General features: G+C 45.1%; 1 protein-coding gene across 1 annotated transcript in view; it reads left to right on the top strand.

Moving 5' to 3' along the window:
• The window catches only part of ITGA11 (integrin subunit alpha 11), a 36,606-nt gene extending 25,110 nt beyond the window's left edge, over positions 1-11,496 (top strand). Inside the window, exons 20-28 of the mRNA XM_030468692.1 lie at positions 578-654; positions 2,210-2,299; positions 5,316-5,397; positions 5,492-5,605; positions 6,547-6,633; positions 7,901-8,011; positions 8,481-8,576; positions 10,901-11,014; positions 11,420-11,496. Of these exons, the coding sequence (XP_030324552.1) occupies positions 578-654; positions 2,210-2,299; positions 5,316-5,397; positions 5,492-5,605; positions 6,547-6,633; positions 7,901-8,011; positions 8,481-8,576; positions 10,901-11,014; positions 11,420-11,485 (837 nt within the window). The 3' untranslated portion in view covers positions 11,486-11,496. The remainder of the gene's footprint in view (positions 1-577; positions 655-2,209; positions 2,300-5,315; positions 5,398-5,491; positions 5,606-6,546; positions 6,634-7,900; positions 8,012-8,480; positions 8,577-10,900; positions 11,015-11,419) is intronic.
• The last annotated feature ends 1,610 nt before the right edge of the window (positions 11,497-13,106 follow it).

The raw sequence follows: 13,106 nt of genomic DNA, 5'->3' as shown, positions 1-13,106 counted from the left end.
AATAAAATAATAAAGTAAAATGAAATAAAATGACAAAATAAAATAAAATGAAATAAAATAAAATAAAATAAAATTTAAAAATTAAAAAATAAGATAATGAAATAAAATGAAATAAAATGAAATAAAATAATAAAAAGAAATAAAATGAAATAAAATGAAAAATAATAAAACAAAATGAAATAAAATGAAATAAAATTTAAAAATGAAATAAAATTTTAAAATGAAATAAAATTTAAAAATGAAATAAAATAATAAAATAAAATGAAATAAAATGAAAAAATAAAATGAAATGAAATAAAATGAAAAAATAAAATAAAATGAAACGAAATAAAATAAAATAAAATAAAATTTAAAAATTAAAAAATAAAATAATGAAATAAAATGAAATAAAATAAAAAATAAAATAATAAAATAAAATAAAATAAAACAAAACAAAATCCTGTCAGTCCCCTTCATGGCCTCTCCTGGGAAGCTGCAGCTCTGCCCAAGGCTCAGCAGCATCCCCGGGTGGGATCAGGGTTCTGGGTTTTTATTTTCCTTTTCCCCTTTAATCCCTTCCCTCTGTTCCCACCCCCAGGTGGCTTTCCGCCTGGATTTGGAGTTCAGCAAATCCGTTTTCCTGCAGAACCTGGAGATTTCCCTGCTGGCCAGCAGGTGAGTGGCTGCTTCCTCCTCCCATGGCACAGGAATATTCCAGAGGATCCCAGGGAATCACCACAAAGACCCCAGAGTTCCCAGCCCAGTTATTGGGATTTCCCAAGGAATTTCCATCCAGCTCCCACCCCCTCCACCTTTCACCTTCCCCACCCCAAACCCTCCCAGGAAAATCCATAAATCCACAATTTCCCCCCAGCTGGGACAATCCCAGCTCCCTGCACAGCAGGAGTTTGGTGCCAGCCCAGGGAACCCTGCTCAGGGGGCTTTGGTTTGCTTTTCCTTTTCCTTTTCCTTTTCCTTTTCCTTTTCCTTTTCCTTTTCCTTTTCCTTTCCTTTTCCTTTCCTTTTCCTTTTCCTTTTCCTTTTCCTTTCCTTTTCCTTTTCCTTTTCCTTTCCCTTTTCCTTTCCCTTTTCCTTTCCCTTTCCCTTTTCCTTTTCCTTTTCCTTTTCCTTTCCCTTTCCCTTTCCCTTTCCCTTTCCCTTTTCCCTTTCCCTTTCCCTTTCCCTTTCCCTTTCCCTTCCCTTTCCCTTTTCCTTCCCCTTCCCCTTCCCCTTCCCCTTCCCCTTCCCCTTCCCCTTCCCCTTCCCTTCCCCTTCCCCTTCCCCTTCCCCTTCCCCTTCCCCTTCCCCTTCCCCTTCCCCTTCCCCTTCCCCTTCCCCTTCCCTTCCCCTTCCCCTTCCCCTTCCCTTTCCCTTTCCCTTTCCCTTCTCCTTCTCCTTCTCCTTCTCCTTCTCCTTCTCCTTCTCCTTCTCCTTCTCCTTCTCCTTCTCCTTCTCCTTCTCCTTCTCCTTCTCCTTCTCCTTCTCCTTCTCCTTCTCCTTCTCCTTCTCCTTCTCCTTCTCCTTCTCCTTCTCCTTTCTCTTTATTCTTTTTCCATTTTCCTTCTCTTTTCCTTCTTTTTTCCTTCTCTTTTCCTTTTTCTCTTTTCCTTTTCTCTTTTCCTTTTTCTCTTTTCTTCTTTTCTCTTTTCTACTTTCTTTATTCTTTCTTTTTCTTCTTTTTTCTTCTTTTTCTTCTTTTTTCTTCTTTTTTCTTCTTTTTTCTTCTTTTTTCTTCTTTTTCTTTTCTTTCTTCTTTCTTCCTTCTTCTTCCTTCTTCTTCCTTCTTCTTCCTTCTTCTTCCTTCTTCTTCCTTCTTCTTCCTTCTTCTTCCTTCTTCTTCCTTCTTCTTCCTTCTTCTTCCTTCTTCTTCCTTCTTCTTTCCTCTTTCTTTTTTTTTCTTCTTTCTTTTCTCTTTTTCCTTCTTTCTTCTTCATTCTTTTTTTCCTCTCCTTTCTCCTTTCTCCTTTCTCCTTTCTCCTTCTTCCTTCCCTTTCCCCTTTCCTTTCCATCCCCTATCAGAGCAGAGACCTCCACACCCCCTCAGATCTGCTTTGGGGAATCCCTCTCCAGACATCCCACTCCTCCCTCTAAATCCATCCTCCTTCCTCCTGCCCAGAAAGCAGCAGTTCAGCCCCTTCCTCACCTCCTTCCTACAGCTCCAACCCCTAAAAAGAATTAAAAAATAAAAATCCAGAGGGCAGGGAGCTTTTTTCCTGACCTTTTCCTGCAGTGACAGCGAGGAGAAGGAAAGCACCAAGCAGGACAACGTTGCCCACCTCAAGTTCCACCTGAAATACGAAGCTGATCTGCTCTTCACCAGGTGGGAATTCCAGAAGGGGATTTTTGGGGGGGTTTTCCAGGGAAAATCAGGCCCCCTGGGAGCTGTGTTCAGCCAGACCCTTGGAGAAACCAGGCTGAAATCTGGGGAGTTTGTTTCAAAAGCTGCAGGAGCCCTGAAATCAGGGACATCAGGCTTGGGTTAATCTTTTTTTTTTTTAATTTAATTTAATTTTTTTTAATTAGGGCTTGCTAAAAAAAAAAACCCCAGTGAGGAGCAAGGAGCTTTGAGGATGGTTAAATGCAGGGGTGTTGTTAAAGAGAGCAATTTAATTCTTTTTTTTTTTTTTTTGCTTTTTTAAGGGGAAAAAGGGTAGGAAAAAATATTCCTAATGGGTGTCTGGGGCAGTAGAAATCCCATAAAAAAATCCTCCTCCCAGGAGCTGGGTTTGGGCACGGATAATGAGGAAAGGGCTGAGGCACAGCTGGTCATTGATTCACCTGATGGGAAGCACATTCCTTGGCACTGCTCCTTGGGATTCTTGGAGTTTTCAGTCATTTTCCTGATTTTAACACCAGGGACACTGAAAAAAAAACCCAAAAAAAAAAACCACTTTAATGCTGAGAATGTCTGGGGTTGGAGTGTGAAAAAAAAGGGAGAACTTGGAGGGAAAGAACAGCACAAAAGAGCCAAATCTGGGCTCCTCCTGGGGGAAAATGAGGAAATAATCTGAGTTTTGGGGCACTCCAGTGAGAGGGGAGCTCCTGGCCAGCATCACACAGACACTCGAGTTCTCCTGGGGAGGGGAGAACCTTGGAGAGGTTCTCCTGGAGCTGGGATTTGCCTGCCAGGATTTAAAGAAAACTGGGATTTGTCTGCCAGGATTTATAGGTGAGGTTCAAGCTGCCAACCTTGGATCTCTCTGTCAGGTGAGAGAAAAACCCCACAAAAAAGAAAGGAAAAAACCCTGCAGGAGCAGAAAAGCTTGAAAATCCCTCTGGTTTTCCCTGAGTGAGGGGAAACAGGAGGTGGTGGCTCCTCCTGGGGGAAAATGAGGAAATAATCTGAGTTTTGGGCACTCCAGTGAGTGGGGGACCCATCACGAGAGGTCCTGGCCAGCATCCCACAGACACCCGAGCTCTCCTGGAGAGGGGAGAACCTGGAGAGTTTCTCCTGGAGCTGGGATTTGCCTGCCAGGATTTAGAGGTGGGATGCAAGCTGCCAAGCAAAGGCTGGGATGTCTCTGTCAGGTGAGAGAAAACCCTACAAAAAAGAAAGGAAAAAATCCTGCAGGAGAAGGAAAGCTTGAAAATCCCTCTGGTTTGTCTTGAGTGAGGTGGAACCAGGAGGTGGTGGCTCCTCCTGGGGGAAAATGAGGAAATAATCTGAGTTTTGGGCCACTCCAAAAGAGAGGGGGACCCATCACGAGAGGTCCTGGCCAGCATCCCACAGACACCTGAGTTCTGCTGGAGAGGGGAGAACCTGGAGAGGTTCTCCTGGAGCTGGGATTTGCCTGCCAGGAATTATAGGTGGGATGCAAGCTGCCAAGCAAAGGCTGGGATGTCTCTGTCAGGTGAGAGAAAACCCTACAAAAAAAAAAGAAAAAAGGAAAAAAAATCCTGCAGGAGCAGAAAAGCTTGAAAATCCCTCTGGTTTTTCCTGAGTGAGGTGGAACCAGGAGGTGGTGGCTCCTCCTGGGGGAAAATGAGGAAATAATCTGAGTTTTGGGCACTCCAGTGAGTGGGGGACCCATCACAAGAGGTCCTGGCCAGCATCCCACAGACACCCGAGTTCTGCTGGGGAGGGGAGAACCTGGAGAGGTTCTCCTGGAGCTGGGATTTGCCTGCCAGGATTTAGAGGTGGGATGCAAGCTGCCAACCTTGGATCTCTCTGTCAGGTGAGAGAAAAACCCCACAAAAAAGAAAGGAAAAAACCCTGCAGGAGAAGGAAAGCTTGAAAATCCCTCAGGTTTGTCTTGAGTGAGGTGGAACCAGGAGGTGGTGGCTCCTCCTGGAGGAAAATGAGGAAATAATCTGAGTTTTGGGGCACTCCAGTGAGAGGGGAGCTCCTGGCCAGCATCCCACAGACACCTGAATTCTCCTGGGGAGGGGAGAACCTGGAGAGGTTCTCCTGGAGCTGGGATTTGCCTGCCAGGATTTAAAGGGAACTGGGATTTGTCTGCCAGGAATTATAGGTGGGATGCAAGCTGCCAAGCAAAGGCTGGGATGTCTCTGTCAGGTGAGAGAAAACCCTACAAGAAAAAAAAGGAAAAAACCCCACAGGAGCAGAAAAGCTTGAAAATCCCTCTGGTTTTTCTTGAGTGAGGGGGAGTCAGGAGGTGGTGGCTCCTCCTGGGGGAAAATGAGGAAATAATCTGAGTTTTGGGCACTCCAGTGAGTGGGGGACCCATCACGAGAGGTCCTGGCCAGCATCCCAGAGACACCCGAGTTCTGCTGGGGAGGGGAGAACCTGGAGAGGTTCTCCTGGAGCTGGGATTTGCCTGCCAGGAATTATAGGTGGGATGCAAGCTGCCAAGCAAAGGCTGGGATGTCTCTGTCAGGTGAGAGAAAACCCCACAAAAAAGAAAGGAAAAAATCCTGCAGGAGCAGAAAAGCTTGAAAATCCCTCTGGTTTTTCCTGAGTGAGGTGGAACCAGGAGGTGGTGGCTCCTCCTGGGGGAAAATGAGGAAATAATCTGAGTTTTGGGCACTCCAGTGAGTGGGGGACCCATCACAAGAGGTCCTGGCCAGCATCCCACAGACACCTGAGTTCTGCTGGGGAGGGGAGAACCTGGAGAGGTTCTCCTGGAGCTGGGATTTGCCTGCCAGGATTTATAGGTGGGATGCAAGCTGCCAACCTTGGATCTCTCTGTCAGGTGAGAGAAAAACCCCACAAAAAAGAAAGGAAAAAACCCTGCAGGAGAAGGAAAGCTTGAAAATCCCTCTGGTTTTTCCTGAGTGAGGTGGAACCAGGAGGTGGTTTCCATCCAAAGCAGGTTCAGGAAGTCCAAAACCTCTTTTTTTTCTGTCTTTTTCTTCATCCTCCTGGCTCTCACCAGAGCATCCAGCCGGGATTACTACGAGGTCAGGTCCAACAGCTCCCTGGAGAGCCCCGGGCCCCCCTTCCACTGCAGCTTTAGGGTAAGGAGGGGGCTGCAGAGGGATGGGGGATGGATGGGGGATGGATCCCCCCTTCCCAGGGGTGTCCCCACATCCCTGCCCTCTGTCCCGACAGCTCCAGAACCTGGGCTTCTTCCCCGTGGAAGGGGTGACCATCAAGCTCACCATCCCTGTAGCCACCAGGGCTGGCAACCGCCTGCTGCTCCTCACCCAGTTCCTGGTGGACCAGGTAGGGAGGGGTTCAGCATTCAGTTCTCTTTGTTCTTCTTGTTCTTCTTGTTCTTTTTGTTGTTATTTTTGTTATTTTTGTTATTTTTGTTATTTTTGTTCTATTAATTATTTATTTTCATTATTTTCATTATTTTTATTTTTATTCTTTTTATTATTATTTGTATTATTTTATTCCTTTTACTCTTTTTATTTTTATTTTTTATTATTTTTATTATTTTCATTATTTTCATTATTTGTATTTTATTTTTATTCTTTTTCTTCTTTTTAATCTTTTTCTTCTTTTCATTATTTTATTATTTTCATTATTTTTATTTCATTATTTTCATTATTTTCATTATTTTTATTTCATTATTTTCATTATTTTTATTTCATTACTTTCATTATTTTTATTCTTCGTATTCTTTGTATTATTTTATTTTTATTATTTTATTATTTCATTATTTTCACTCTTTTCATTACTTTTATTATTTTATTATTTTCATTACTTTCATTACTTTTATTATTTTATTATTTCATTATGTTCATTATTTTTTTCCAAGCACATGGGGATCCTTTCTGCACCAGGGCCACCTCCAAGAAGTTCTCACCCCATCCCTCCCCAATCCCCACCACCTGCTCCCAGCTCAGGGCTCTCCCTTGGCTCCTGCCTGGGCTTCTCCTTTTTTCCTTTTGCTTGACAAGGGGAAAAGGCTCTGAACTGGAAGAGGGATGGGATGGAGAGGGGATTTTGGGGAGAAATTCTTGAATTTGAGGGTGCTGAGCCCCAGGGTGCCCCCAGAAGCTGTGGCTGCCCCATCCCTGGCAGTGTCCAAGGTTGGATGGGGCTTGGAGCACCCTGGGGGGGTGGGAGGGGTCCCTGAGCATGGCAGGGGGGGCACTGGAGGGGATTTAGGGTCCCTCCAACCCAACCCAGGCTGGGGTGCTGTGATTTACCTGCAGGAGTACACAACCTGCAACATCTGGGGAAACACCACAGACTACAGGAGGACCCCATCGGAGGAGGACCTGACCCGTACCCCACACCTGGTAGGAACCTCTGAGACTTCATCCTGCCCCAGGACTGAGCCCTGCAACCCCAAACCAGGGAGAAAACCCCAAAAAACCCTACAGTGGGGATACCCCCAGGGGAGGATGGTGTTTGGATCTTGCTCCCTTCCACGAGCTTTCTTGCTCCCTTCCTTCCCTTCTTGCTCCCTTCCCTGTCCCAGCAGAGATGGGACATCCATCTTGGGCCCAGTGCTGTTCAATCTCTTTAGTGATGATTTAGATGAGGGGATTGAGTCCATCATCAGCAAATTCACAGATGACACCAAGCTGGGGGGGAGTGTGGATCAGCTGGAAGGCAGGAGGGCTCTGCAGAGGGACCTGGACAGACTGGAGAGTTGGGATGATCCCAAGGGGATGAGGTTCAACACAACAAGCCCATGGGGAGCTCCAGGCTGGGCACAGAGTGGCAGAAAGGGAGCTGGGAGTCTGGATTGCCAGGAAGCTGAACAGGAGCCAGCAGTGTGCCCAGGTGGCCAAGAAGGCCAATGGCATCCTGGGCTGGCTCAGGAACAGCGTGGCCAGCAGGTCCAGGGAAGGGATTCTGCCCCTGTGCTCAGCTCTGGGGAGGCCACAGCTTGAGTCCTGTGTCCAGTTCTGGGCCCCTCAGCCCCTCAGGAAGGAGATTGAGGTGCTGGAGCAGGTCCAGAGAAGAGCAAGGAGGCTGTGAAGGGATCCAGCAGAATTGCTGTGAGGAAGGGCTGAGGGAGCTGGGGGTGTTGAGGCTGGAGAAGAGGAGGCTCAGGGGAGACCTCATCACTCTCTGCAACTCCCTGAAAGGAGGTTGGAGCCAGGGGGGGGTCGGGGAGGTATCAGTGGGATAAGAGGGCACGGACTAAAGAATTTTTTCCTAATATCCAACCTAAACCTCCCCTGGCAGAGCTGAAGCTCTGCCAGGGGAGGTTTAGGTTGGATATTAGGAAAGGATTCTTTGCAGAGAGGGTGATCAGACACTGGAATGCCCAGGGAAGTAGTGGATTCTCCGTGTCTGGAGATCTTTCCAAAGAGCCTGGATGTGGCACTGAGTGCCATGGGCTGGGAACCACGGGGGGAGTGGATCAAGGGTTGGACTTGGTGATCTCTGAGGTCCCTTCCAACCCAGCCCATTCCATGATTCTAAGATCCCATCAGCATGGATGATTCCACTCCCCAGACCCACCCAGTGAGGGGGTTGGCTTGCAAGGGTCCATAAATGACCTTTTAGGTTCTTTCCAGCCCAACCCAGTCCATGAAACCTCTCCCCTTGCAGAACCACAGCAACTCGGACGTGGTGGCCATCGACTGTGACGTGAAACTGGGCCCCAACGAGGAGCTGAACCTGCAGCTGGGTGGCAACCTCTGGATGGAGTCTCTGAAAGCAGTAAGGCACTCAGGAGTCATCCCCCAAAACAACACCTACACCATCAGAACATGGGGGGGTTCCCTTCTCCTTTCCCTCAAAATCCCCCAAAGGAGCCCCCAACCTCAAAAACTCAATATTTGGGGGTTTTTTTGGCCTCTCCTGCAATCCCCTTCCTTCCCAGGCCTGTGCTGGGTGACTTTTGTTTCCAAATCCTATTTATTCTCCCAGCGTGTGCACCCAGCACCTCATTAAATCCCAAATTCATCCCTGAAGTGCCCTTTTTTTTTTTTTTTGGGGTGATTGAGCCACACTCCCCATTTCAGCAGCATCCTCCTCCCCTCCAGGGATGCAGCAAACCCATGGGGGGCAAACATCTGGGGAAGCAAAGCCACGGGAGGGGGATGGGGCACCCAGTTAGGGTGCTGGGTCCTCTCTCATTGCTCACATCCTGCATTTTGGGGTTTGTTTTTTTTTTTCTGGGGGGCAGCTGAAGTTCAAGGCACTGAAGATCACCACCACTGCCTCTCTCCAGCGCCGCTTCGGGAGCCCCTTCATCTTCCGTGAGGAGGATCCCAGCAGGCAGGTGAGGTCACACCTGGAGCCAGGAACTTTGGGAATGCTGCAGGGGCTAAAAAACCCAAAAAAAAACCCAAAAACCCCAACCAAGCCCTGCAGATGGGGGTGGGCAGAGGTCTGCAGAGCCCTGAGCTACTTGGAGCTGACATCCAGGGAAAGCTGAGCAAGGAGGTGATGGATGGGAGGGATGGGTCAACCAGGAACTTTGGGAATGCTGCAGGGGCTAAAAAACCCCTAAAAAACCCAAAAACCCCAAAAGAGCCCTGGAGGTGGGGGTGGGCACAGGTCTGCAGATCTCTGAGCAACTTGGAGCTGACATCCAGGGAAAGCTGAGCAGGGAGGTGATGGATGGGAGGGATGGGTGAGCCAGGCACTCACTCCCCCCAAAAAAAACACCCCAGGGGCTAAAAACCCCCAAAAAAAACCCCAAAAAACCCCAATCAAGCCCTGCAGGGGGGGTGGGCACAGGTCTGCAGAGCCCTGAGCAACTTGGAGCTGACATCCAGGGAAAGCTGAGCAGGGAGGTGATGGATGGGAGGGATGGGTGAGCCAGGAAGTTCAGGAATGCTGCAGGGGCTAAAAAACCCCAAAAAAACCCCAAAAACCCCAACCAAGCCCTGCAGGTGGGGGTGGGCACAGGTCTGCAGAGCCCTGAGCAACTTGGAGCTGACATCCAGGGGAAGCTGAGGAAGGAGGTGATGGATGGGAGGGATGGGTGAGCCAGGAAGTTCAGGAATGCTGCAGGGGCTAAAATACCCCAAAAAAACCCCAAACGAGTCCTATAGGTGGGGGTGGGCACAGGTCTGCAGATCTCTGAGCAACTTGGAGCTGACATCCAGGGAAAGCTGAGCAGGGAGGTGATGGATGGGAGGGATGGGTGAGCCAGGCACTCACTCCCCCCAAAAAAACACCCCAGGGGCTAAAAACCCCCAAAAAACCCAAAAAACCCCCCAAAAAATCCCAACCAAGCCCTGCAGGGGGGGTGGGCACAGGTCTGCAGAGCCCTGAGCAACTTGGAGCTGACATCCAGGGAAAGCTGAGCAAGGAGGTGATGGATGGGAGGGATGAGTGAGCCAGGAAGTTCAGGAATGCTGCAGGGGCTTGCTGGGATCCAAGCAGGGGCTAAAATACCCCAAAAAAAAAACCCCAAAAAAGCCCCAAACGAGCCCTGGAGATGGGGGTGGGCACAGGTCTGCAGAGCCCTGAGCAACTTGGAGCAGACATCCAGGGGAAGCTGAGCAAGGAGGTGATGGATGGGAGGGATGGGTGAGCCAGGAACTCACCCCCCAAAAAAAAACACCCCAGGGGCTAAAAAACCCCCCCAAAAACCCCCAAAAAACCCCAAAAGAGCCCTGGAGATGGGGGTGGGCACAGGTCTGCAGAGCTCTGAGCAACTTGGAGCTGACATCTGGGGAAAAGCTGAGGAAGGAGGTGATGGATGGGTGAGCCAGGAACTTAGGGAATGCTGCAGGGGCTAAAAAACCCCAAAAAAAACCCCAAAAAAACCCCAAAAACCCCAAACAAGCCCTGGAGGTGGGGGTGGGCACAGGTCTGCAGAGCCCTGAGCAACTTGGAGCAGACAGCAAGGGAAAAGCTGAGCAAGGAGGTGATGGATGGGAGGGATGGGTGAGCCAGGAAGTTCAGGAATGCTGCAGGGGCTTGCTGGGATCCAAGCAGGGGCTAAAATACCCCAAAAAAAAACCCAAAAACCCCAAACGAGCCCTGCAGGGGGGGGCACAGGTCTGCAGAGCTCTGAGCAACTTGGAGCAGACAGCAAGGGAAAAGCTGAGCAAGGAGGTGATGGATGGGAGGGATGGGTGAGCCAGGAACTCACACCCCCCAAAAAAACACCCCAGGGGCTAAAAAAACCCCCAAAAACCCCAAAAAAAAACCCCAAAAAACCCCCAAAAAACCCAAAAAAAGCCCTGCAGATGGGGGTGGGCACAGGTCTGCAGAGCCCTGAGCAACTTGGAGCAGACAGCAAGGGAAAAGCTGAGCAGGGAGGTGATGGATGGGTGAGCCAGGAACTTAGGGAATGCTGCAGGGGCTTGATGGGATCCCAGGAGGGGCTAAAATACCCCAAAAAAACCCCCAAAAAACCCCAAAAAAACCCCAACCAAGCCCTGCAGATGGGGGTGGGCACAGGTCTGCAGAGCCCTGAGCAACTTGGAGCTGACATCCAGGGGAAGCTGAGCAGGGAGGTGATGGATGGGTGTGGGGTGGGTTTAGGGTGTGTTTGGGGTGGGTGTTGGGGTGCAGCATCCCCTAAAAGAGGGGTCACTGGTTGCACCCCCCCTGTCCCTGCCTTCTGCTGCTGCCCCCCCCCCCCAGGTAACCCTGGAGATCTCCAAGGCTGAGGAATGGCAGATTCCCACCTGGATCATCCTGGGAAGCACCTTGGGAGGGCTCCTGCTCCTGGCCCTGCTGGTCCTGCTGCTCTGGAAGGTGAGGAACCCCAAAGACACCCCAGGACTTGGGGGGAATACTTTCAGTATTTATCTTTTATTTTATCAATTATTTTCTCATTATCACCTTTTAGTCTTCTTTTATAAATTATTTAATTTTTATTTTTATTTTTATTTTTATTTTTATTTTTATTTTAATTTTAATTTTAATTTTAATTTTAATTTTAATTTTAATTTTAATTTTAATTTTAATTTAATTTTTATTTTTATTTTTAATTTTTATTTTTATTTTCATTTTAATTTTTATTTTCATTTTAATTTTTATTTTCATTTTAATTTTTATTTTCATTTTAATTTTTTTATTTTTTTATTTTATTTTTTTTATTTATTTATTTTATTTTATTTTATTTTTTAATTTTTTTTTTTTTCTTTTTAATCCCTCCAGCTTGGATTTTTCCAGAGTGGGAGCCAGAGGAGAGCAGCAGAGAGGGCAGGGGATCCCCAGGAGTGATTTCTTTGTTCTCTTTGGGGTTGGGGGGATCTCCCTAAATCCCCTCCCTGCCCCTCGCTGGGTTTGGGGCTCCCCTGGATGCTCAAGGGGGGGGGGGGGTTTGGGGGCTGAGAAAGAGGAGGAGAGGAAACCCTGGGTGTAAAGTCAGCAAAAAAGGTAAAAAAAAAAAATAAATGAATAAAAATGAGAATTAAAAAAAATTGAAGAAAAATCAGAATGAAAAAATGAAGAAAAATGAAAAAATTGGATAAAAATCAGGATTAAAAAAGAATAAAAATTAAGAATTAAAAAAGGAATGAAATTAGAATTTCAAATGATAAAAATCAGAATGAAAAAAAGGAATAAATTAAGAATTTAAAAATGGATAAAAATCAGAATTAAAAAATGAATCAAAATCAATTTAATAAAATGGATCAAAATCAGAATTTAAAAATGAATCAAAATCAGACTGAAAAAATTGAATAAAAATCAGAAGGAAAAGAAAAATGAATCAAAATCGGAATTAAGTAAATGAATAAATTAAGGATGAAAAAAAAATCAATGAAATCAGAATTCCAACAATTTGAGTAGAAATCAGAATTTAAAAAAAGGAGAAAAATCCTTCAAAAAATGAATAAAAATCAGAATGAAGAAATGAGTGAAATTTAAAAATGAATAAAAATCAATTTAATAACATGAATAGAAATCAGAATTTAAAAAATGAATAAAAATCAGAATTAAAAAAGAATAAAAATCAGAATTTCAAAAACGAGTAAAAAGAATTTTCAAAAATAAAAATCAGAATTAAAAAATGAATAAAAATCAATTTAATAAAATGAATAAAAATCAGAATGAAAAAAAAATCAGAATTCAAAAACTGAAAATCAGAATTTAAAATTTGACTAAAAATCAGAATTAAAAAATGAATAAAAATCAGAATTAAAATCAGAATGAATAAAAATCAGAATTAAAAAAGAATAAAATTCAGAATTTAAAAAATTCGAGTAAAAAGAATTTTTAAAAATGAATAAAAATCAGAATGAAAAAAATGAATAAAAATCAGAATTAAAATCAGAATGACTAAAAATCAGAATTAAAAAGAAAAGAATTAAAAATCAGAATTCAAAAAATGAAAATCAGAATTTACAAATTTGACTAAAAATCAGAATTAAAAATGAATAAATATCAATTTAATAAAATGAATAAAAATCAGAATAAAAAAAGAATAAAAATCAGAATTAAAATCAGAATGAATAAAAATCAGAATTTAAAAAAAAGAAAAAAAATCAGAATTAAAAAAAAGAAGAAAAATCAGAATTTAAAAAATGACTAAAAATCAGAATTAAAAAAAAAAAAACAAATCAAAGCAGCCCCCAAAGCACCCGGGGTTTCCAGGAGGAGGTGGGAGGAGGGGGCAGAGGTGCAGGGACACCCAAAACCAAAACCTTGGGGCAACCCAAAAACTCTGTAAATTTTATAATATCTGTAAAAAATAAAATCAAATGCAATAACTCTGAGGAAGGCTGAGCTGGAGCAGCCCCCCAGGCTTGGCTGGGCGAGGTTCTGAATCCAAACCCAAGAAAAATCTTATTTTTTTTTCATTTTCTTTTAATTATTTGCCACCTTTTTAATGCACTGAGGG

Source organism: Calypte anna, unplaced genomic scaffold (genome assembly GCF_003957555.1).
Source record: "Calypte anna isolate BGI_N300 unplaced genomic scaffold, bCalAnn1_v1.p scaffold_22_arrow_ctg1, whole genome shotgun sequence".
NCBI classification, from domain to species: Eukaryota; Metazoa; Chordata; class Aves; order Apodiformes; family Trochilidae; genus Calypte; species Calypte anna.
Note: the sequence above shows the minus strand (reverse complement) of the source record. Positions and strands in the feature narration are given on the sequence as shown.